Source organism: Diabrotica virgifera, chromosome 2, assembly GCF_917563875.1.
Source record: "Diabrotica virgifera virgifera chromosome 2, PGI_DIABVI_V3a".
Classification (NCBI taxonomy): Eukaryota; Metazoa; Arthropoda; class Insecta; order Coleoptera; family Chrysomelidae; genus Diabrotica; species Diabrotica virgifera.
In genome coordinates, this window is record NC_065444.1 from 24,305,599 (window position 1) to 24,325,266 (window position 19,668).

Here is a 19,668-nt window from a genome sequence, read left to right on the forward strand (position 1 = left end):
TCTGGACTATATCTATTTATTATTATTTCATAGTTGTATGATTATTTAATTATAATTTTCTTTTCTTTTGCGCACTAACTATTCTTACAGGTTCCCGCGAAATTTTAATGCAAGTACGATAATAATTATCATTTTAGGGAAAAAATGGCCCAAGCATACGATTTTGCCCTCGATAGAATCGGCATGGATATTCATTCGTATTCAGTCTGGAACGATTATGTGAATTTTTTAAAAGGGGTGGAGGCCGTTGGTTCCTACGCAGAAAATCAGAAGATCTCAGCTATTAGAAAAGTGTACCAAAGAGGTATTATTACACCTATGACGGGAATGGAAACATTTTGGAAGGATTACATTGCATTTGAACAGGTAAGAATTTGTTAAAAGACGCATAGTATCGGGTGTCCCAATAAGAATGGCTCTCGGCCATATCACAGGAACCGTTTATAGTACAGCTTTGAGAAAAAAATATTTATAGCAAAAGTTTCCTCGGGAAAAGCCTAGAAATTATTTTCATAATTGTAGGTCCACCGCTAGAGAGCGTAATTGAATATCAAAAATTTAAAAATCAAAATTTTACAAAATTTACTTAATGAAGGGGCAACGGAAATCCAATCATCGTATTCTTCATAAAATTCTGCGAATATTTGATTTCACAAGTTTAAGTCTACGTTTGCAAATAAGAGGTGGGGGTGAGTGGGAAACTTCTTATGAAAAAATGGCTGTAAGTCCGGTTCTGCTAAATCGAATTTTGCATACTTGGTCTTGTTGAAAACAGCTATTTTTCGTCAATGTGTCTTATTTTCGAAATAGCCTAATAAATAATATGCAAGCTAGGAGGCGTTATTTAATTATTTTCAGAAATCTAGTTTTTTTTGGAAAATATTAAATACAAGTATGCACTTTTAATCCTGTATTACAAAATTGGACCAAATCAGCAACATAATACCGAAAACCGCATGTCGATACCTTTTTTCTATCTCGAGATATCCTAAGAAATGTGTAAATTTTAAACATAACTGTTACTGTCACCGGTAAACGAGGTTAAGGAAAAGTAGTGTGCTATGGAAAAAACAAATAAACATTTTCCAGATGTAAACGTATATAAATAATTAAAACAACAATAAACAAACAACACTATAAAATATAACAAAGAAATAAAAGCAACTACTTACTTAGTCTTAGTGACTGCTTAAACGTTCAAATTGTTGCCTATAATTTTCGATGCAAGCATTAGATTGAATAGCAACAGATTTAACTGTTTTAGACTTTTATTTATGGGGACGGATTAAAGAGCTTGTTTTTGCCGCTAGGTCCACTACTCGAGAAAACATGATCTAGAATCTAGAGAATACGAAACGCCATTCAAAGCATTGCGAAAGCAGAAATTGAGACTGCTGTTCAATTTACTCTTGATAGAGTAAATTCTTGCATCGAAAATGATGGGCAACAATTTGAACATTTAGGTCGTCACTAAGTAAGTAGTTGATTTTACTTCTTTGTTATATTTTATAGTGATGTTTGTATTATTGTTGTTTTAATTAATTATATACGTTTACATCTGGAAAATGTTTCTTTGTTTTTTCCATAGCACACTACTTTTCCTTAACATCGTTTACCGGTGACATTAACAGTTGTTTAAAATTTACACGTTTCTTAAGATATCTCGAGATATAAAAAAGGTATCGACATGCGGTTTTCGGTATTATGTTGCTAATTTGGTCTAATTTTGTAATACAGGATTAAAAATGCATGTACTTGTATTTAATATTCTGCAAAGAAAACTAGATATCCGAAAATAATTAAATAACGCCTACTGGCTGGCATATTACTTATTAGGCTATTTCGAAAATAAGACTCTTACATTGACGAAAAAGAGCTGTTTTCAACAAGACTAAGTATGCAAAATTCGATTTAGCAGAACCGGACCTACAGCCATTTTTTCATAAGACGGTTCCCACTCACCCCCACCTCTTATTTGCAGAGGTAGACTTAAACTTGTGAAATCAAATATGCGCAGAATTGTATGAAGAATATGATGATTGGATTTCCAGTGCCCTTTCATTAGGTAAATTTTGTAAAATTTTGATTTTTTAATTTTTGATATTCAATTACGCCCTCTAGCGGTGGACCTACAATTATGAAAATATTTTCCAGGCTTTTCCCGAGGCAACTTTTGTTATAAATATTTTTTTCTCAAAGCTGTACTATAAACGGTTCCTGAGATATGGCTGAGAGCCATTCTTATTGGGACACCCGCTACATACCATTAGAAAATACTACAGTTCTAAAAGAAGGTTTAATATTATTCTAAGTAATTTACTGAAGAAGTAAAAGACTCCCCTTGTAAACGGTATATTCGTTTTATTAAAAAATTTCTTTAAAAATGATCCAAACTGGATAAATAAATAAATCACAGAACGAACGCTTTCGGTCGTATCAGGCTATCATCAGGTTCACTCATGTCATCCTAGTTGAAACTACAGAAATTGGTCCAATGACTATTAAATTACATAGTTAAATCATTTAAATTTAACAAAAATGCGACAATGTTTATGGAATATAATTAACAAGGGAATGTCGTCATCCGTGTCCAAACTGCACGTGCTGCTTTAGGTGAGAGCCAGTGACAAACCTTTAAGAATTTTTTAAATCAAACTCATATACCATTTACAATGGAAGTCTTCTTTACTTCTTCAGTATTTTTACTGTGGTATACAGCCAACTAGAGGGATTTCCCTTTCAATGCTGATTCTTAATAATGTTCTGATCTTTTAGAATATCAATGCTATAATTGCCGAAAAAATGAGCATCGAGCGAAGCAGAGACTATATGAACGCTAGACGAGTGGTAAAAGAACTAGAAGTTCAAATTCGAGGCATCAATAGAAATGCCCCGAGTATCCCTCCAAGTGCCAGTCCAGATGAAAGAAAACAAGTAAGTATATTGCACTGTTTTTATTTATTTAGTCTTTAATTTACACTTTTCTAATACTTCTGCACACACCTTTAACACCTCTTCTTTAGGTACCGTGTCCGTAACTTCACAACTTTTTTTGTAAGAGATTGCTTATACAAAATAGTTCCTCTCTAGATTTCTAAATCCAAATTGTTTATAAATGAATTAGCTATAATACAGTAGACTCCCTCTATAACGAGAACTGAAATGGCAGACTAATTACCTCATTATAAGCGCATCCCGCTATATCAGACAAACAAAAATATTGTGCATACCAACAATAAACTCTGTGAAAACCAATAAATCTGCTGGTCCAGATGAATTACCTAGCGAGCTGATAAAGTTGGTCAACGAGAAAAACCTGGACATAATAGTAGAACTGTTCAACGCTATCTATACTACGGGAATCATCCCTAGAGAAATGTTGACATCAGCATTTGTGTGTTTGCCAAAAAAAGTGAATGCCAAAGAATGCAGCGACTACCGAACCATAAGCTTAATGTCACATACCTTGAAAATTCTGCTGAAAATTATCCACGCCAGAATACACTCTAAACTGGAGCTGGATATTAGTGACACTCAATATGGGTTCCGCAATGGAATGGGTACCAGAGAGGCATTGTTCTCCTTCAACGTGCTGACACAGAGATGTTTGGATGTTAACCGTTCTCTTTACGTCTGTTTTATAGACTACAATAAAGCGTTTGATAAAGTAAAACATGACCGACTCATGGAAATTCTAAAAACTAAAAACCTAGATGAAAGAGATTTAAGACTAATAACACATCTCTATTACAATTAGCGAGCAATAGTAAGAATTGAAACAGAAAATCTGAAGAAATGGAAATAAAGAGAGGAGTCCGGCAAGGCTGCATGCTATCACCTCTATTATTTAACGCTTGTTCTGAAGAGGTAATGCGAGAAACTCTGGAAGATGAAACAGTCGGTATAAGAGTAAATGGAGTCTTAGTTAACAACATCAGATATGCAGATGATACAGTAATAATAGCCGAAAATTTACAAGACCTGCAAATACTCATGAGTAAAATAGTAAGGTGTAGTAGGGAGTACGGACTCTCTCTTAATATCAAAAAGACAAAGTTTATGAAAATTAGTAAAAACAACCATAATACTGACGAAATCTTGATAGTAGAGGGCCAGCGGATCGAAAGAGTAGAAAAGTTCACTTGCCTAGGGACACTTATAACCGAAAATAATGACTACACTGCAGAAATCAAAGTCAGAATCGAGAAAGCACGTTCTAATTTTATAAAAATGAAAAGGGTCCTATGTAGCAAAGATTTAACATTAGCTCCTAAAGTACGCCTGACAAAATGTTGCGTATATAGTGTACTATACTATGGACTGGAATCATGGACGTTAAATGTAGAGACAATGAGACGACTTAACGCCTTTGAATTGTGGACGTATAGAAGAATTATGAGGGTTTCCTGGGTAGATAGAGTTACGAACAATGAAGTACTGAGAAGAATAGGTAAAGAGAGGGAAGTTGAACTTACAATTAAAGAAAGAAAACTACAGTACCTCGGACATGTGATGCGGGGCGAGAAGTATGGCATCCTGCGACTCATAATGCAGGGAAAGATAGATGGCAGAAGAAGCATCGGAAGAAGACGAATTTCATGGCTGAAGAACCTGAGAGAATGGTTTGGATGCAGCTCAAAACAAAGAACAATGTATAGTTTTCTAAAACGTTAACTTCCTATAGTGAAGCCATTCGGAGCAATATAAGATGCTAAATATTGTTTCAATATCGGTCGATAGATAAACAGAACAGGAAGAAGTTTATTATAGGCGGTGGATTTTATTACAGCACTATCCTCGATAACGACACAGATGTTGGGGATTTCTGTATAGTAAGTTGAGGTATTCATTTATAGCCATTACAGGGCTAAAAACAGGTAAAGATACATATTCAACGATTTCATTTTTCCTCGTTATAACCAAATATGCGTCGTTATAGAGGTGTTACATTTCAATAGGAATTTCATGGGACATCTAGTGTACCTCGTTATAATCGAAACCTCGTAATAACCGTGTTCGTTATAGATAGAGTCTACTGTAACATGTTTAATTTCTTTAAGGTGGAACTGTGGCAAAAATATATTGCTTGGGAAAAAAGCAATCCTCTACGAACTGAAGATACCGCTCTCCTGACCAAACGAGTAGTTTTTGCCCTTGAACAATGTTTACTATGTCTTGGACATCATCCTGATATTTGGTACCAAGCCGCACAATTCTTAGAATTCAGTTGTAAGATTTTGGCAGAAAAAGGGGTAAGAATGCTGACATTTTAACATGAAATTCAATTAATGTGCTCAATGTTTGTTTTTAGGATGTAAACGCGTCCAAATTGTTTAGTGAGGAAGCTGCAAATATGTTTGAACGTGCCACGAGTACGTTGCTTAGTAAAAATATGCTTCTCTACTTTGCTTATGCAGATTATGAGGAGGGAAGACTGAAATATGAAAAAGTGCACCAAATTTATAATAAATATTTGGAAACCAGCGATATTGATCCTACACTGGTAAGATATTAAAACCATATTATATTTTTTACCATTTGCATCTGCTGTAGGTGGCAACTCTGCTTCGTTTGTATCTTGATAGGTTTTACAATTTGGTTCCCTGGGTCTTATCAGATTTAACATATATTTCTTCTTCTTCTTTAGGTGCCGTGTCTGTATTCAGACGTTGGCCGTCATCATGTTTACAATTTCCTGAAACCTCTCTCTATCGGCTGCTGCGCGAAATAATTCTTCTACTGTGCAGCCACACCATTTTCTAATATTACGCAGCCATGAAAGTTTCTTTCGACCAATCCATCTCTTTCCCTCCACTTTTCCTTGTTTTATAAGGCGCGAAGCGGATGGTATTTAGGTCCTCGAATTATATGGCCGAAGTATTCTGTTTTTCTCCTCTTTGTGATGCTTATGAGCAGACGTTCTGAATCCATCATTTGAAGAACATCTTCATGGGAAGTGTGCGAAACCCACGATATCTTTAGGATTCGTCGGTAGCACCACAATTCGAATGCTTCTATTTTGTTTAGCATTGTGGTTTTTAACGTCCATGTCTCACAACCATACAATAGGATAGACCTCACATAACATTTCAGGACCTTCTTTCGAATATTCATCGACAGGTTTCTGTTACATAAAACTTCTTTCCAGGTCATAAAAGCCTTCCGTGATATTTCGATCCTAGTTATTATCTCATCATCAGAGTCACAATTTACATTTAACCAGCTGCCAAGGTACTTGAAATGATTCACCCGTTCTGACTCCTCTCCATCAAGAGAAAGCTGACCTTGATCTATATTAATCTTTCCAACTACCATCCACTTTGTTTTTGAAATGTTGATTTTAAGGCCTCTCCGATAATTTGCTTCACTGACTAGATGTAGTAGTGTCTGAAGATCTTGTAAATTTTCAGCAAGAATGGCTGTATCGTCAGCGTATCTAATATTGTTGATTACTTCTCCGCCTAGCTTTACTCCTTCTTTTCTGTCATCTAAAGCCTCCCTAAAGATTTCTTCAGAGTACAGAATAAAAAGGGTGAGTGATAAAACACAACCCTGTCGTACTCAACTATATATTTCTTAATGACCAAATATTCAGATATAAATATCTCTGGCATAATTGACTAGGACACTAGGAAGAGATATCTAATGGCAGAAAAATGTACGAAAATAAAAGAACTAAACAGGAAATATAGATCTAATCCAGAACAAGAAGTGGGAGATTAATTACAAGCAACTGCTGATATAAAACAGGAAAGAATGTCTGGTGAGACATTGACGAAGGCATTAATGATATAAGTACAAAGTACAGTTTGTCATGATGGTCGCCATAAGGAAACGGATAGGCATTGCAAGAAGAAGAACATTAATGACGAAGAGGCGGTACAGTTAACTGACTAAAAAGAGAATTAAGAGAAATAAAGAACGGTAAAGCTCTAGGGCCTGGAGACATTCCCATTGAACTAGTGAAACATGGACGAGACATAATGTTGGAAATATCATGGGATCTTTTAATAAATGTTAGTAAAATGTTTTACGAGGGTTACGATAAGTTTCCTTGATAGACTCATTAGAGCAGGAAGGTGGGGTTAGATGATAGAGACCTGAGAATCATGTTATATAATTTATGTTACAACCAAACTACCAACATGTAACGAGGTCGTTGCGTTGTTGCTCAGGCAACTAAATCAGTCGAAGAAAAGAGTTCGCTTTTTAAGACATTTTTATTTGGAATCAAAACATACAAAAGATAAGATAATTAGCCTTAATTATTCGTTAATTTCGTTATTAAAATATATTTATAATCTACGCATCGAGCTTTCTGTTCATGCCGATGTGACGATATTTTGTACATGAATGAATGATTTTGACGATCCATCTTTCCTGCAATTTCACACTAATAGCTGTTCCAATTCTCTTGGTAGTGGTTGTCATATGGGAGGTATGGTAATCCGAGAATTATCTCCTCCACACTTTGCTCTATTCATCAACAGCAGTGTTTTATATGAAACCGGCATCAATCATTTCCTAATATATTTTGTTTTTGCAGGCATATATTCAATACATGAAATTCGCCAGAAGAGCAGAAGGTATTAAATCCGCGAGAGCCGTTTTCAAGAAAGCTAGAGAAGACAATCGCTCCAAATATCACTTATTCGTATGTGCGGCATTAATGGAATACTATTGCAGTAAAGACAAAAATATTGCTTTCAGAATTTTCGAACTTGGTCTTAAAAAGTTTGGTGCTATTCCCGAATATATTACTTGTTATATAGATTATTTATCGCATTTGAATGAAGATAACAACACCAGAGTATTGTTCGAGAGAGTATTGTCGTCTGGAAGTTTAGAGCCTGAAAAATCCGTGTAAGTTTCAAAATGTAGACTCTACCCTGACCGTTTTACCCTATGCTCCCTCATTTTCAATTGTTGCCACACCTATACTTTCCCTAATAGATTCATTCTTAATCGTATCCTTTTTATCACTCCATCATCTTCTTCTACTGCCACTACAATCCTTTGTCGGATACTTTTATAGCGATACGCTTTAATTACTATTTTTGCGAAATTTTTAATAACTTCTCAAAACGAAATAACATTAGTCATTTAAAATTCACATTTAATATACAAACCATATTATGCTAACAAGGGCCGTTAAATTTAAGAAACGAAATGTATCCCTAAGCAGATTGTATAAAATTAATGTTTTTTTCAAGGAAACACTAATAGATTTTGAGGCCAGATTGCCACGCTCTTTATGTCAACTTCTTAAAATACAGAAAGGTTCTCATCTTTTAAAACGAAGATGTAGTAATTTATTGCCTTTCTAGCCATATTGTAAAACCGCAAGCATGGTGACATAATAGAGTGTGGTGGTCTCGCAGTATCGACACAGCAGGCGCGCGGTTCAGACACACCCTCGCTAAAACAACAACAAAACCCTTACAAGATAATAAACAAAGCACGCTTGTTTATCCAAAAATAAATAAGTATATTGTTGACAATTTTTTGCGTTTTAATTAATATTATTTTATATAATTGTTCCCGTCAACACACCCACCAACGGAATACTTTCCTTCGCCACTGCCTGATGTTCATGGAATGTTTCTCTACGTTGTCTATTCATCTTTTTCCTATTTTTCTATTTCCTTATCTTAGTCTTTGTGACTTTACAAATCTAACAATATTTGCGCTCTGCATTAATTCATCCAGCTCGTAGTTTATCTTAATTCTCTACGAACCATCGCTGCAATGGGTTGGTCCAAATATCTTTCCTAGTATTTTGCGCTCAAATATTCTCAGTTGATGTTCATCAGTGGTTGAGAGGGTACACATTTCACATCCATATGTGACCACTCCATCACTACATCTAAGCATCGTTATTTCCGCCGCATGCATTCGTTGTTCCTCTTTCTTTTTAACTGCCCAGCATTCAGTTTCGTACATCATAGTCAGCCTCATGGCAGTTTTATAGAATTTTTCTTTCAGCTTTTACTAGAATCTTTCGGTAACAATCGAGTGGCGTGTCACACAACACACTGCCCACATTCCATTTCATCCATTCCTAACTCTACTGCATGCATCTCCACCTATTTCTTCATTACTCTGTACATTTCATCCTAGAACCTTATATATGTGTGTGAAAAAATGGCTTGGGTGCAGGTCCGTTAGCCACAGATTTTTTTTTGTTTTTACCTCGATCTATTAGTTTTATTATGTTTATACCTGTTATATTGTTGACTATATTTGTTGCTTTCAAATAGTTCATCAGTAATTTAATTATCTCCATTTCATGACAATTTAGTAGATACTCTATACTAATTGGAAAATACACATGTGTTTGTTAAAATCTACGACATTAAAATAAAATCTACGAATATTAAATCCTAGAACCTAAATCCATTACTTTTCACAACAGATGGAATATTCATTATTCTAATGCTTTTTTTCAGAGACATTTGGAATCGATTTTTGGAATTTGAAAGTAACATTGGTGACTTACAATCCATTGTTAAAGTGGAAAAGAGGAGATCAGAGGTTTTGTCAAAAATTAAGGAATTTGAAGGCAAGGAAACCGCTCAATTAGTAGACAGATACAGATTTTTGGATCTCTTTCCGTGCACGCCTCAAGAACTGAAAAGTATTGGGTATGTAAACTATTAAATATAACTTTTTAAATACCCTGTATAACGTATAACACAAAACAGCTTTGTATTCTTGTAACGAGAAAGTGTAAGTATCATCAAAATGATCTCCACAGAAATACTTTTTCGATTATACAGTGATGAGTGCGCTAATAACAGGCAAAATAACGGAAAAGACGGAAAACATAATACGTTTTGAAATAAAAAGAGATGAAACTAATAGAGATGGGAAATTATCAATAGAAACCTATAAATTTACATTATTTTGATAATTTCCCACCTTTAGACGTATTTGAGTCAAACTGTCCTGTCACAGTGGCCGTTGCCAAACTCATCCGATACGTCTGAAGGTGACAAAATTTCAATATAAGTAATATAAGTTTATTGGTTTCTATTGATAATTTCCCACCTCTACTAGTTTCATCTCTTTTTATTTCACAACGTATGCATGTTTTCCGTCTTTTGCGTTATTTTGCCGGATATTAGCGCAATCACCACTGTATAGTGCTAAGTGCCAGATATCTGCAGACTAGATGATGCCACATTTTCCTATTGCAATGTTTTGCAAATGTACAACCAAAAATTTAATATTTTTTATTTTTCTAGATATACCGAGGTAATCAATATCACGGGAGCTGCTGGAAAAAATCACATTTTACAGTCAATAATAGAATTTGAGCCAGATTTACCTCTACCTGTACCAGATTATTCGCAAATGATACCTTACAAACCAAAGGCTAAAGCCTTGCCAGGAGAACATCCTGTTCCAGGTTAGTATACGTAAAGACAATTATAAACTGTCTAAAAATGTCCACCGAGATACAAAGATGAGAATCTATAAAACCTTAATTCGACCAATAGCATGCTATGGCAATGAAGCATGGGCCCTGAAAGAAACATCCAAAAATAAACTCGACACATTCGAAAGGAAAGTATTGAGGAGAATACTAGGACGTGTGAGGGAAAACGGAATCTTCAGAAGTCGATACAACAACGAGCTTTATTAACTTTATAAGGAATCACCCCTGTCAGACTTCATTAGAATACAAATATTGCAATAGGCCGGACATGTGATAAGAATGGGAGATAATAGACTACCAAAAAGAGCACTGAATGCTAGAATTCCGGGAAAGAGACCGGTTGGAAAGCCAAGAAAGCGCTGCGAAGACACAGTAAACAGCGACGCACAAGCCCTTTTAGGAGTCCGTGTATGGAGAAGAGCAGCCACAGACAAGCAAGGGTGGAGGCAAAAAATAAAAGAGGTCAAGGCTCAATTTGGGCTGTATTGCCGTAGAAGAAGAAGAAGAATTATAAACTGTGTAAAACTCAAAGATCTTATACACATAGATTTGGCCAACTCCGAAAAATAGCGTAACGTGGAGCAGTTCGGGTCGGTGGTCTATCTATCTCTCTCTACTGGCGCTTAGCTTTCTCTCTCTAGCATATGATGGCTGTCGCCTCTGTGGAACTGTTGTTCCATTACTCCCACCTCTTGGTAGATACGCTCACACTCGCACAACAGACAAAGATAGCTAGACCACCGTACTTGATATCGACGTTAGACCCCGATGGATTGTTTAGCATATCCCTAGCCAGATCTATTCTTGACATATCTCTGGTAAAACTACTTCTTTCGCAACCTAACCTCAAATGTCATTAAAGGAATGTGTGATGCGCATTCAAGGCAATCAAGATTATACTAGGCTGTTCAATAAGTTTTGCAGTTCGATAAAAACACAATTTTATGGTTTGAAATTTTGAAATACACTTTATTATTCAGTATAGTCTCTCTGAACATCAGTACACTTATTCCAACGAGATTCCAATTCATAAATTCCATCCCTGCCCTGAAGTGAGAATCTGGAAGAGCTGCAAAATACGCTTCCACAGCTGTTATGACCTCATCATTAGATGAAAAACGCTTTCCACGCATGAATTTTTTTAGTTATTGAAACAGATGGAAGTCGCTAGGGACCAAATCTGATGAATACGGTGAACGCTCCAACAATAGGGCTTTTCATTCACAGTCATTTGTTTTGATCTTCTGTCATGTGTCACATAATATTAATATATCTACGTCGTACGTTATTGGTATATACCAATGATACAAACCAAAGACGCATGACGTAGATATATTAATATTGTGACATATTATGACAGAAGTTCGAAACAAATGACAATCGATGAAAAGCCCTATTCGAACTTTAATGCATTCGAATGTGTTTTTTTTTGTTTTTAGCGAATTCGGCACCTATTGTGAACACAGCTTTCTGAAACCCAATACTTCAGTCAAACTATTGCTTATAGTGCCAAATAAGCTGACTAGGGCTTCTACTAAATCTCTTTCAGTCACTAGATGATTTTCCAATACCATATCCTGTATTTTTTCTACGATTTCTGGTATTGTTGCTGTTTTTGTACGTCCTGGATATGGATCGCCTTCAGGGCTTGTACGACCACGTTTAAAATCAGCAACCCATCCTTCTACCGTATTAATTGAAGGCGAAGAGTCCTTATACACTTTCAACAATAAGTTTCCTTTGCTTTTAAATGTTCCAAAAATAAAAAGTCAATCACTGCACGATACTTGATTGTTTCCAATAGAAAAAAATTAGAAAAAAATTTAGTTAATACTAAATAGGACATTCCAAGACTTTGACGTTTGGGAGGTAACTGTCAAACATTGTGTTTGTTTATATTATTTGCACCACATGTTTCTTAAGTTTTTTACCGTTAAAATTTTTGTAGTTGTATTTTCCGAACATTTTGTTTTAGACTTTGTGTAGTTTTTAGTTGTAGAAGTAATTGAACGATTTTATTTAGTTTTAAGCAGTAAATAATTAAACATGAGTGCATTTAAAGTTGTTGGTAGACAATACAAATGTTGCTTAGTAGGTACCTAGATGAACAGTGGTAGGTTCAAGCAAAAGATTGGCAAAGTAAAGAATATAGGCCCACTTTCCCTAAGGGGTTCTGAGTTAATCTACGGTTTAGACGTTTTCCAAGCGTATGTAACATGGGCATAGTTATTTAGCATTTTTATAGGACGTTTTATAGCATTTAACCATTGTTTTTGTCTCTCAGATAATAACTTATTTACTTGTTTTCTGTTTTTGTCTCTCAGATGATAACTTATTTATTTGATTTATTCTTAAAATGTAGCACTGATGAGTGATGGTAACCGATAAAATTGAACTTTATCATGAATACTTCGCAGTCCACACTTCAAAACACAACAGAAATGAGGCATATTATCTTTTTAGATTAATTCTTCTAGTGAGAATGTTAAATTAATCTTTGTACAAAACAAAATTACAAAGAAACGCAACTAAAATGATCTAAAACACATTAAGAACTGATAGAATAACATTTCTGTTTGCCTCCCGGCTGTCCTATGGCTTCTAAACAAAGAATGAATTGACAGATTGAAATGAAACTTCACATACATTCATATGAAGAGTGTACCAACATAACATTAGGCTAGTAGGTATTACATGTTACATTAGGTAACAATAAAATTAGGCTAGTAGCAATGTCCTCTCTTATCGAACCGACAAACTTATTGAATAACCTAGTATAAGAAAGACTATCATGTATATTTCCTGATTAAATTTATGATATGATTTTTGTTCTTTGTTTACAGGGGGTACCTTTCCAATGCCACCAACTGCAGCTCACTTATGTACTTTGTTGCCTCCTCCTAATTGCTTTAGAGGACCATTTGTTCATATAGATATACTTATGGATGTCTTCAACAGAATTTACCTACCAGACAACTGTAAGTACATACTCGTATATTCTCTTTTCATTTTCAGTCTATTCCGGTAACAAAAAATTTTTTCTGAGAGGGCATTGTACGGGAGTAAATGGGAGGGTTGTATTTTCTACCTATCTTTAAAAAATTCTGTGGAAAAATTGATAGGTTCATTTTGTTTTATACTCCTTTCGTATTATCTCGGAGTCATCCCTAAGATTTTGTTTTTTGAATTATCCGAATCTCTCTTTTCCTGTAAAAGCTGTATATAAAAACACTGCTTTGAAGGTTTATTTAATTAAAAATATCAAACGCACTAAAATTAACAACACAAAACAAAATTAACAACAAAACAATAACAAGTCAATAGTGGGTATGTTCACCTCTCGCAGCAACGACTGCTCGCAATCTGTTTGCCATCGAATAAATAATATGTGTTATCCTTACCTAGGGAATAGCCCCATATTTTTCTACCAGGGCCATAACTGTACCAAATTTTCTGGAGGCGTAGGATGACGGCGAATAGCTATTTTCAATTCATCCCATAAATGCTCGATAGCATTGAGATCTGGGCTGCATGCGGACCATTCTAATCTTATCAATCTAACCTCTATTTAAGATATTTATGTTTATGAGTCAATCAGTATTTTTATTTACAAAAAATTGTGCAGCGCTTACAAGAAAAGGATATTCGGATAATTCCAAAACCAACATCTTAGTGATGCCTCCGGGATAATACGAAAGAACTATGAAACAAAATTAGCTTTTCAATTTTTCCACAGAATTTTTTAAAGTTAGGAGAAAATACAAGGCTTCCATTCACCCCCGTATAATGAATCGAAGCAAAATTTTTTTGTTCCTGGAATAATAACAAACGATTTCAATACATGTACCTATAAATTGATGCAAGAATCTTGAAAGTCGGAGTACAAATAATAAAGTTATAAATTTTTTTTGTGTCTCTGATGCTAATCTTTCTATTCTGAAGAAAAGGGCATTTTTTAGAAAACTACAAAAATTCGTTATTCGCTTTTAACTCCATTTTTTTTAAATGATCATTCTAAGTCGGTCAAACTTCTAGAACCTATTAATAATACACAAATAAAGAAGACCAAATAAGGTCAATGACTAATTTTAATTAGGGTGGTGATTAGGAGGTTGTTTCAGATCACTTTTTCGCTGAAAAAAATAGGGACTGACATTTTTTTCATTATAAGTCACTTAATTTTTGAGCTAGAGACTTTTTTTGTATTTCCGGAGATAGATATTTTAAAATACAGTAGAGCGTCGATTATCCGAACGTCGATCAACCGAACGACCGGGTATCCGAACTCCTGACTCGCGCGCTCCGCACTCGAATACCCAGCAAGCGTCAGTAACTAAAGCTTAAAATATCTTTAATTTTCTTCAATATTGTATCCAAAAATATGTTGTTGCAAAGACTGCACTTTTTTGTTTACTTGCTATTTGTCATTATCAAGATATAAATAAATATGTAGGTATATAAATATGGCTTTTATTCACTTATGGATAAATATGTATGAATATATCAATATAGTTCGATTATCCGAATAAATCGGTTTTCCGAACACCCATGTCCCCCAATTAGTTCGGATAATCGACGCTCTACTGTACTTTAAATTAGTTTAAACAAGTTATCCTCGAAAAATGCATAGTTTATCCGTCTTTTGACTTTGAAACTACAATGTTTAGCATTTGACGAAGAAGAGCTAACATATAATAAAGTATAACTCGATTCTTCTTCTTAACGTGCCCTATCAAGTCCCCTTGACGTTGGCGATTAACATGGCGAAACTGTCTCTGTCTCGAGCTATTCTAAATAGTTGTTCTGCTTTCTTTATCCCTGTCCACTCCCGGATATTCTTCAACCAAGAGGCCTGCTTTCTACCAATTACTCTGCGTCCTTCGATTTTACCCATCATAATAAGTTGAAGAATATTATACCGGTCTCCCCTTACTACGTGTCCAAAATAGGCCATCTTTCTATATTTGATGTTATCAAGCAGCTCGCGGGCAGCATTTGCTCTCTTAAGGACTGCCACATTTGTCAGCGTAGCCGTCCATGGTATTTTCAGTGTACGTCTGTGCAGCCACATTTCAAAGGCCTCCAAACGATTAATGGTATATATTTTTATTGTCCATGCTTCGACACCATACAAGAGGACTGACCAAATGTAACATTTAATCATGCGCTTTCGAAGTTGAAGTTGCAAGTTATCAGTACAGAAGAATGACCTCATTTTTAAAAATGTCGTGCGGGCTATCTCGATCCTACATTTTATCTCTTTATCTGGATGTAGTTGTTCAGTAATATGGCAACCAAGATATTTAAAACTGGGTACTCTTTGAATTATATGACCATCAACATATAACCGTGAGTCTTGATGGGCCAAACGGCTAAATACCATGTATTTTGTTTTTGAACAGTTTATGTTTAGGCCAAACTCTCTTCCCACTGTGTCAATGGCATTTAAAAGGTGTTGTAATCCATTCATATCATCACTTAAAATAACTGTATCGTCTGCATATCTGATTGTATTTATCAGAATTCCATTAACTTTCACACCCCATTCCAAATTATGCAGCGCTTCCTTAAATATTATATCTCAATATAAATTGAATAACAGTGGGGACAGTATACAACCCTATCTGACACCTCTTTGTATTTTGCATATTTCTGTTGATTTTCCATTTATGCAAGCTGTCGCTGTTTGATGCCAGTATAATTTTTCTATGATTCGTACATCTTGACTATCAACTCCTTTATCCTTTAATATTTTAATTAATTTGTGATGTTGTACTCGATCAAAGGCCTTCTCATAGTCAATAAATACAGCAAAGACGTCTTTCCTTTGATCTCGGCATTTCTTAAATAATACATTTGGTGAAAAGAGTGCGTCCCGGGTTCCCAGTCCATTTCTGAATCCAAATTGTGTTTCATCCTGGTCTTCTTCACATTTATCTCTGATTCTACTGTGGATGATACGTAGAAAGGGTTTCAAAGTGTGGCTCATAAGGCTTATCATTCTATAATCGCTACAGTTTTTCGGACGTTTTATAACTCGATTACTATTGGTTTAAAGAAAATTAAAAAAACCGTTGTGTTTATTTTTTCAAAAGGTACATTTTTGTTAAGTAAAGTTGTTTTGATAAAATGAAAACTTTTTGAGTTATTAGCAGAAAACTGATTAAAACATTGATCTTTTCGATATAAAACTAACACTTTCGATAGCGAATAAATCGAAAACTATTAATTTTATCAAAAAAATTTATAGAACATTTTTTGCTTAGAATGAATGTTTTTACCAACTTTTGCGGTCAAAATATAATAAAAAATTTCCACCCCCAAGATGGGGTGGCAACCACCCCCATGGTAAAAGCACCTTTCGGCATCATATAGATGTTGATCTATGGGCTATCCACTACTTATCCTCAAATTTTCAAGCAAATCGATCCATTCTGTAAAAATTGCTAGGTTTTGTCCTATTTTAAGCTTTATTACTTGGACTAACATGCCTGAACCACCAATTATTTGAGTAAAAACCCTTTAAATTTTATAAAGTTTTAAATTGTTTACATTGTTATTAAAAAATATGTGATGTTTAAAATATTCCTGGATTTAACTTCAGGCATCACTGGACTGACTCTTCCTGCGCGGGTTGCAATGTCCAGAGGATACAACCTCACATAACGAACTTTAAGTGGCAACTGGTATACAGTCAGCTAGAAGAATTTATTTTCCTCATGGATTTAAGTATTTTAATGTTTTGACTAAGATTCACATGGAGAAATATTTAATATTTGGCACATTATAACATTGTTTGAAATTGATTAATTTGTAATATGTTTGACATTTTATTTTTAGTCCCAACACCGGCAGAAAGTAACGGTGATGTCCGTCTTTTCGATCTTGCGAAATCTGTTCATTGGATCGTAGAAGAAGGTGGTGGTATTGGCTTGAAGAGGAGGAAGAGGACAGGTATAGGGATGGATGGATCGGATGACGAAGACACACCATTACCACCAACTAATGACATATACAGACAGAGACAGCAGAAACGAGTTAAATAAGCTGCCTAAACGTTATATTTTTATTGTGTATTGCGTTAAGCCACCTTACACGGTTAATATTATTGAAGCAATATCGATATTGATGAATATATTGAACTTGTAAAAAATACATTAAAACAATAATATATTGCATCAATAATATTGACCGTGTAAAGGTGACTTTAGATTGATTATTGCTGTAAGATTAGTATTTTGTACCAATAGAAATAAAATATTAGAGAATATTCTGTCTCCGATAATAATATAAATAAATATTGACTTTTATTAATTTTTTTTATTAAAGATGGATAGGCACCATTTTACACCCAACCGGCAATTTATTTATTGCAATTTGGTTAACTTACCAATGAGCATCATTTCTAACCTAATTTATTGACGATTTCCTAATACTAAGAACCTATCTAAAATGATCTCACCAAACAGTTTTTGATAACATAAGATATGACGTGTTAATATTGGCGTTAATGGAGATTGATCTTGATGGAAGAGATATTATAAGGATGGTCCAACAGCTGCACTGAAATTATTTAAAGGCAGAATTAATGATCTCCGACGCAAGGACAGATCCAATACTGATTTTCGAGAGGGGCTATGAACTTTTTTGGGGGAGGAGTACCGGGGGGTCTGGAGGTAATTTTTAAAAATTAGGGTTACAATGGTGAGTTTTAAGGCACTTCTCACACACTTTTGAGTGCCATAAAGACATTCAAAACTTATCGTTATTAAAGTATTATTTAAGTCAGTACCGATTGCTACACATTCCTTCAGATTCTTTCAAAAATTGCAGTTGTTTCAACAAGTTTTATACAATTTTTACCAATGCTTCTCCTGGCAGGCATTGTTTTCCCCTTTCTTGATTTTCACTAATTATTTTTATGTTCTCATAAGCGTCAGTGAACGTCTTCACGAATGTTGCTATTGTATTATGTATCTCAAATTTAGAGAAAGCTATTACACGTGGGATACGTCGGTCGTTTATTAGAGTAATAATTTGAACTTTGTTCCTGATTCATTACTTGTTCAATTATTTCTTCACCACAAAATGTTATCAATTGATTTTGATTGGTGCTACTAATGTATGTTGCTCGGGAAAATGCTGTGGATAGATGTTGTTTAAGAGTCTTATCTCCTGATGCGACTTTAAACCTGAACAATTCCCCTCATTGCTAGGTCCAGCATCTTCGTCCAGAAGCAGGAGGCCATCTTCACGATGGCGTCTTACAAGAATATTTTGTCGGCCTAAGAACACTATAGACTCTACTATTGGTGGTAGTCTTTCTCTATTGTCTTGTATCTGTTTAGATCCCTGAGAGCTATCTGGTTAATGACTGACTTTTGCGGGCTGCGATAACTTTGTAGAAAATCCAGCCCAACCTGAACGCGCTGTTTGTGATATAATGTTTTTTCATGGGTTTGTATGGCTCCGTCTTTGCCCATGAGTTTGGCGAAAAAGGTTAAAGGTTTCGTGACAAGGCTTTGGGCTGTCATCCCTTTATTGTGACCATATTGTTCATTAGAAAAATAAAACGCAATACTTGCAAAACAATCCATTTTGAATATGCGAATGTACACCTGGTTCCTAAAAAACTGATACGGCTCTTAAGGTTGATATGAACCCTCAATTAATTTGTTTCTGATCCTAGAGATGGCTCTACTGTAGCATGCCATTGTGGTAACATTTTCAACTTAATTGTAGATTTCTACATGATGACTCAGTAATATGTAGAAACCTGAACACTTTTTTATCGTTACACCCATCGGCTCAAATGGCTATGATGCCAAATTGTTTAAACAGTAATTTTATCAACGCCTAATAACAATGTTAATAGCAAGAAACATTTAGTCCATGTTGTGAGGCCGCTCCCGTGAGGCCGCTAAGAAAATTATGTTTCGGTTTCTTTGCGGAAGGAAATCTGAGGACGAAATTTTTGGCCAGAAATTGGAAAGAAAGGTATTTTGTCATTTTTCTCAAAAGTTGATAGTTTTCGAGTTAGGGGCGATTTAAAATCTGTAAAATGCGATAATACGCTTTTTCGAAGCTTAAAAGCTCATTTATCTTAATATATCGCACATCCCATTCAATACCGATACAACTGCGGTTTTCTTCTTCTACACACTAGATATTTTAAGACAAGTAATTGAATATTAGAATATTAGTAATTCAATAGCACACGAGTGGAT

At 34.9% G+C, this 19,668-nt stretch overlaps 1 protein-coding gene across 1 annotated transcript in view; it reads left to right on the plus strand.

Annotated features, from left to right (window-relative positions):
- LOC114326197 (protein suppressor of forked) overlaps positions 1–17,751 on the plus strand; it is a 30,046-nt gene extending 12,295 nt beyond the window's left edge. The window contains exons 5-13 of the mRNA XM_050643455.1: positions 138–366; positions 2,776–2,934; positions 5,061–5,252; positions 5,312–5,503; positions 7,547–7,863; positions 9,450–9,644; positions 10,248–10,411; positions 13,285–13,419; positions 17,282–17,751. Coding sequence (XP_050499412.1) covers positions 138–366; positions 2,776–2,934; positions 5,061–5,252; positions 5,312–5,503; positions 7,547–7,863; positions 9,450–9,644; positions 10,248–10,411; positions 13,285–13,419; positions 17,282–17,487 — 1,789 coding nt within the window. The 3' untranslated portion in view covers positions 17,488–17,751. The remainder of the gene's footprint in view (positions 1–137; positions 367–2,775; positions 2,935–5,060; positions 5,253–5,311; positions 5,504–7,546; positions 7,864–9,449; positions 9,645–10,247; positions 10,412–13,284; positions 13,420–17,281) is intronic.
- Positions 17,752–19,668: the final 1,917 nt, after the last annotated feature.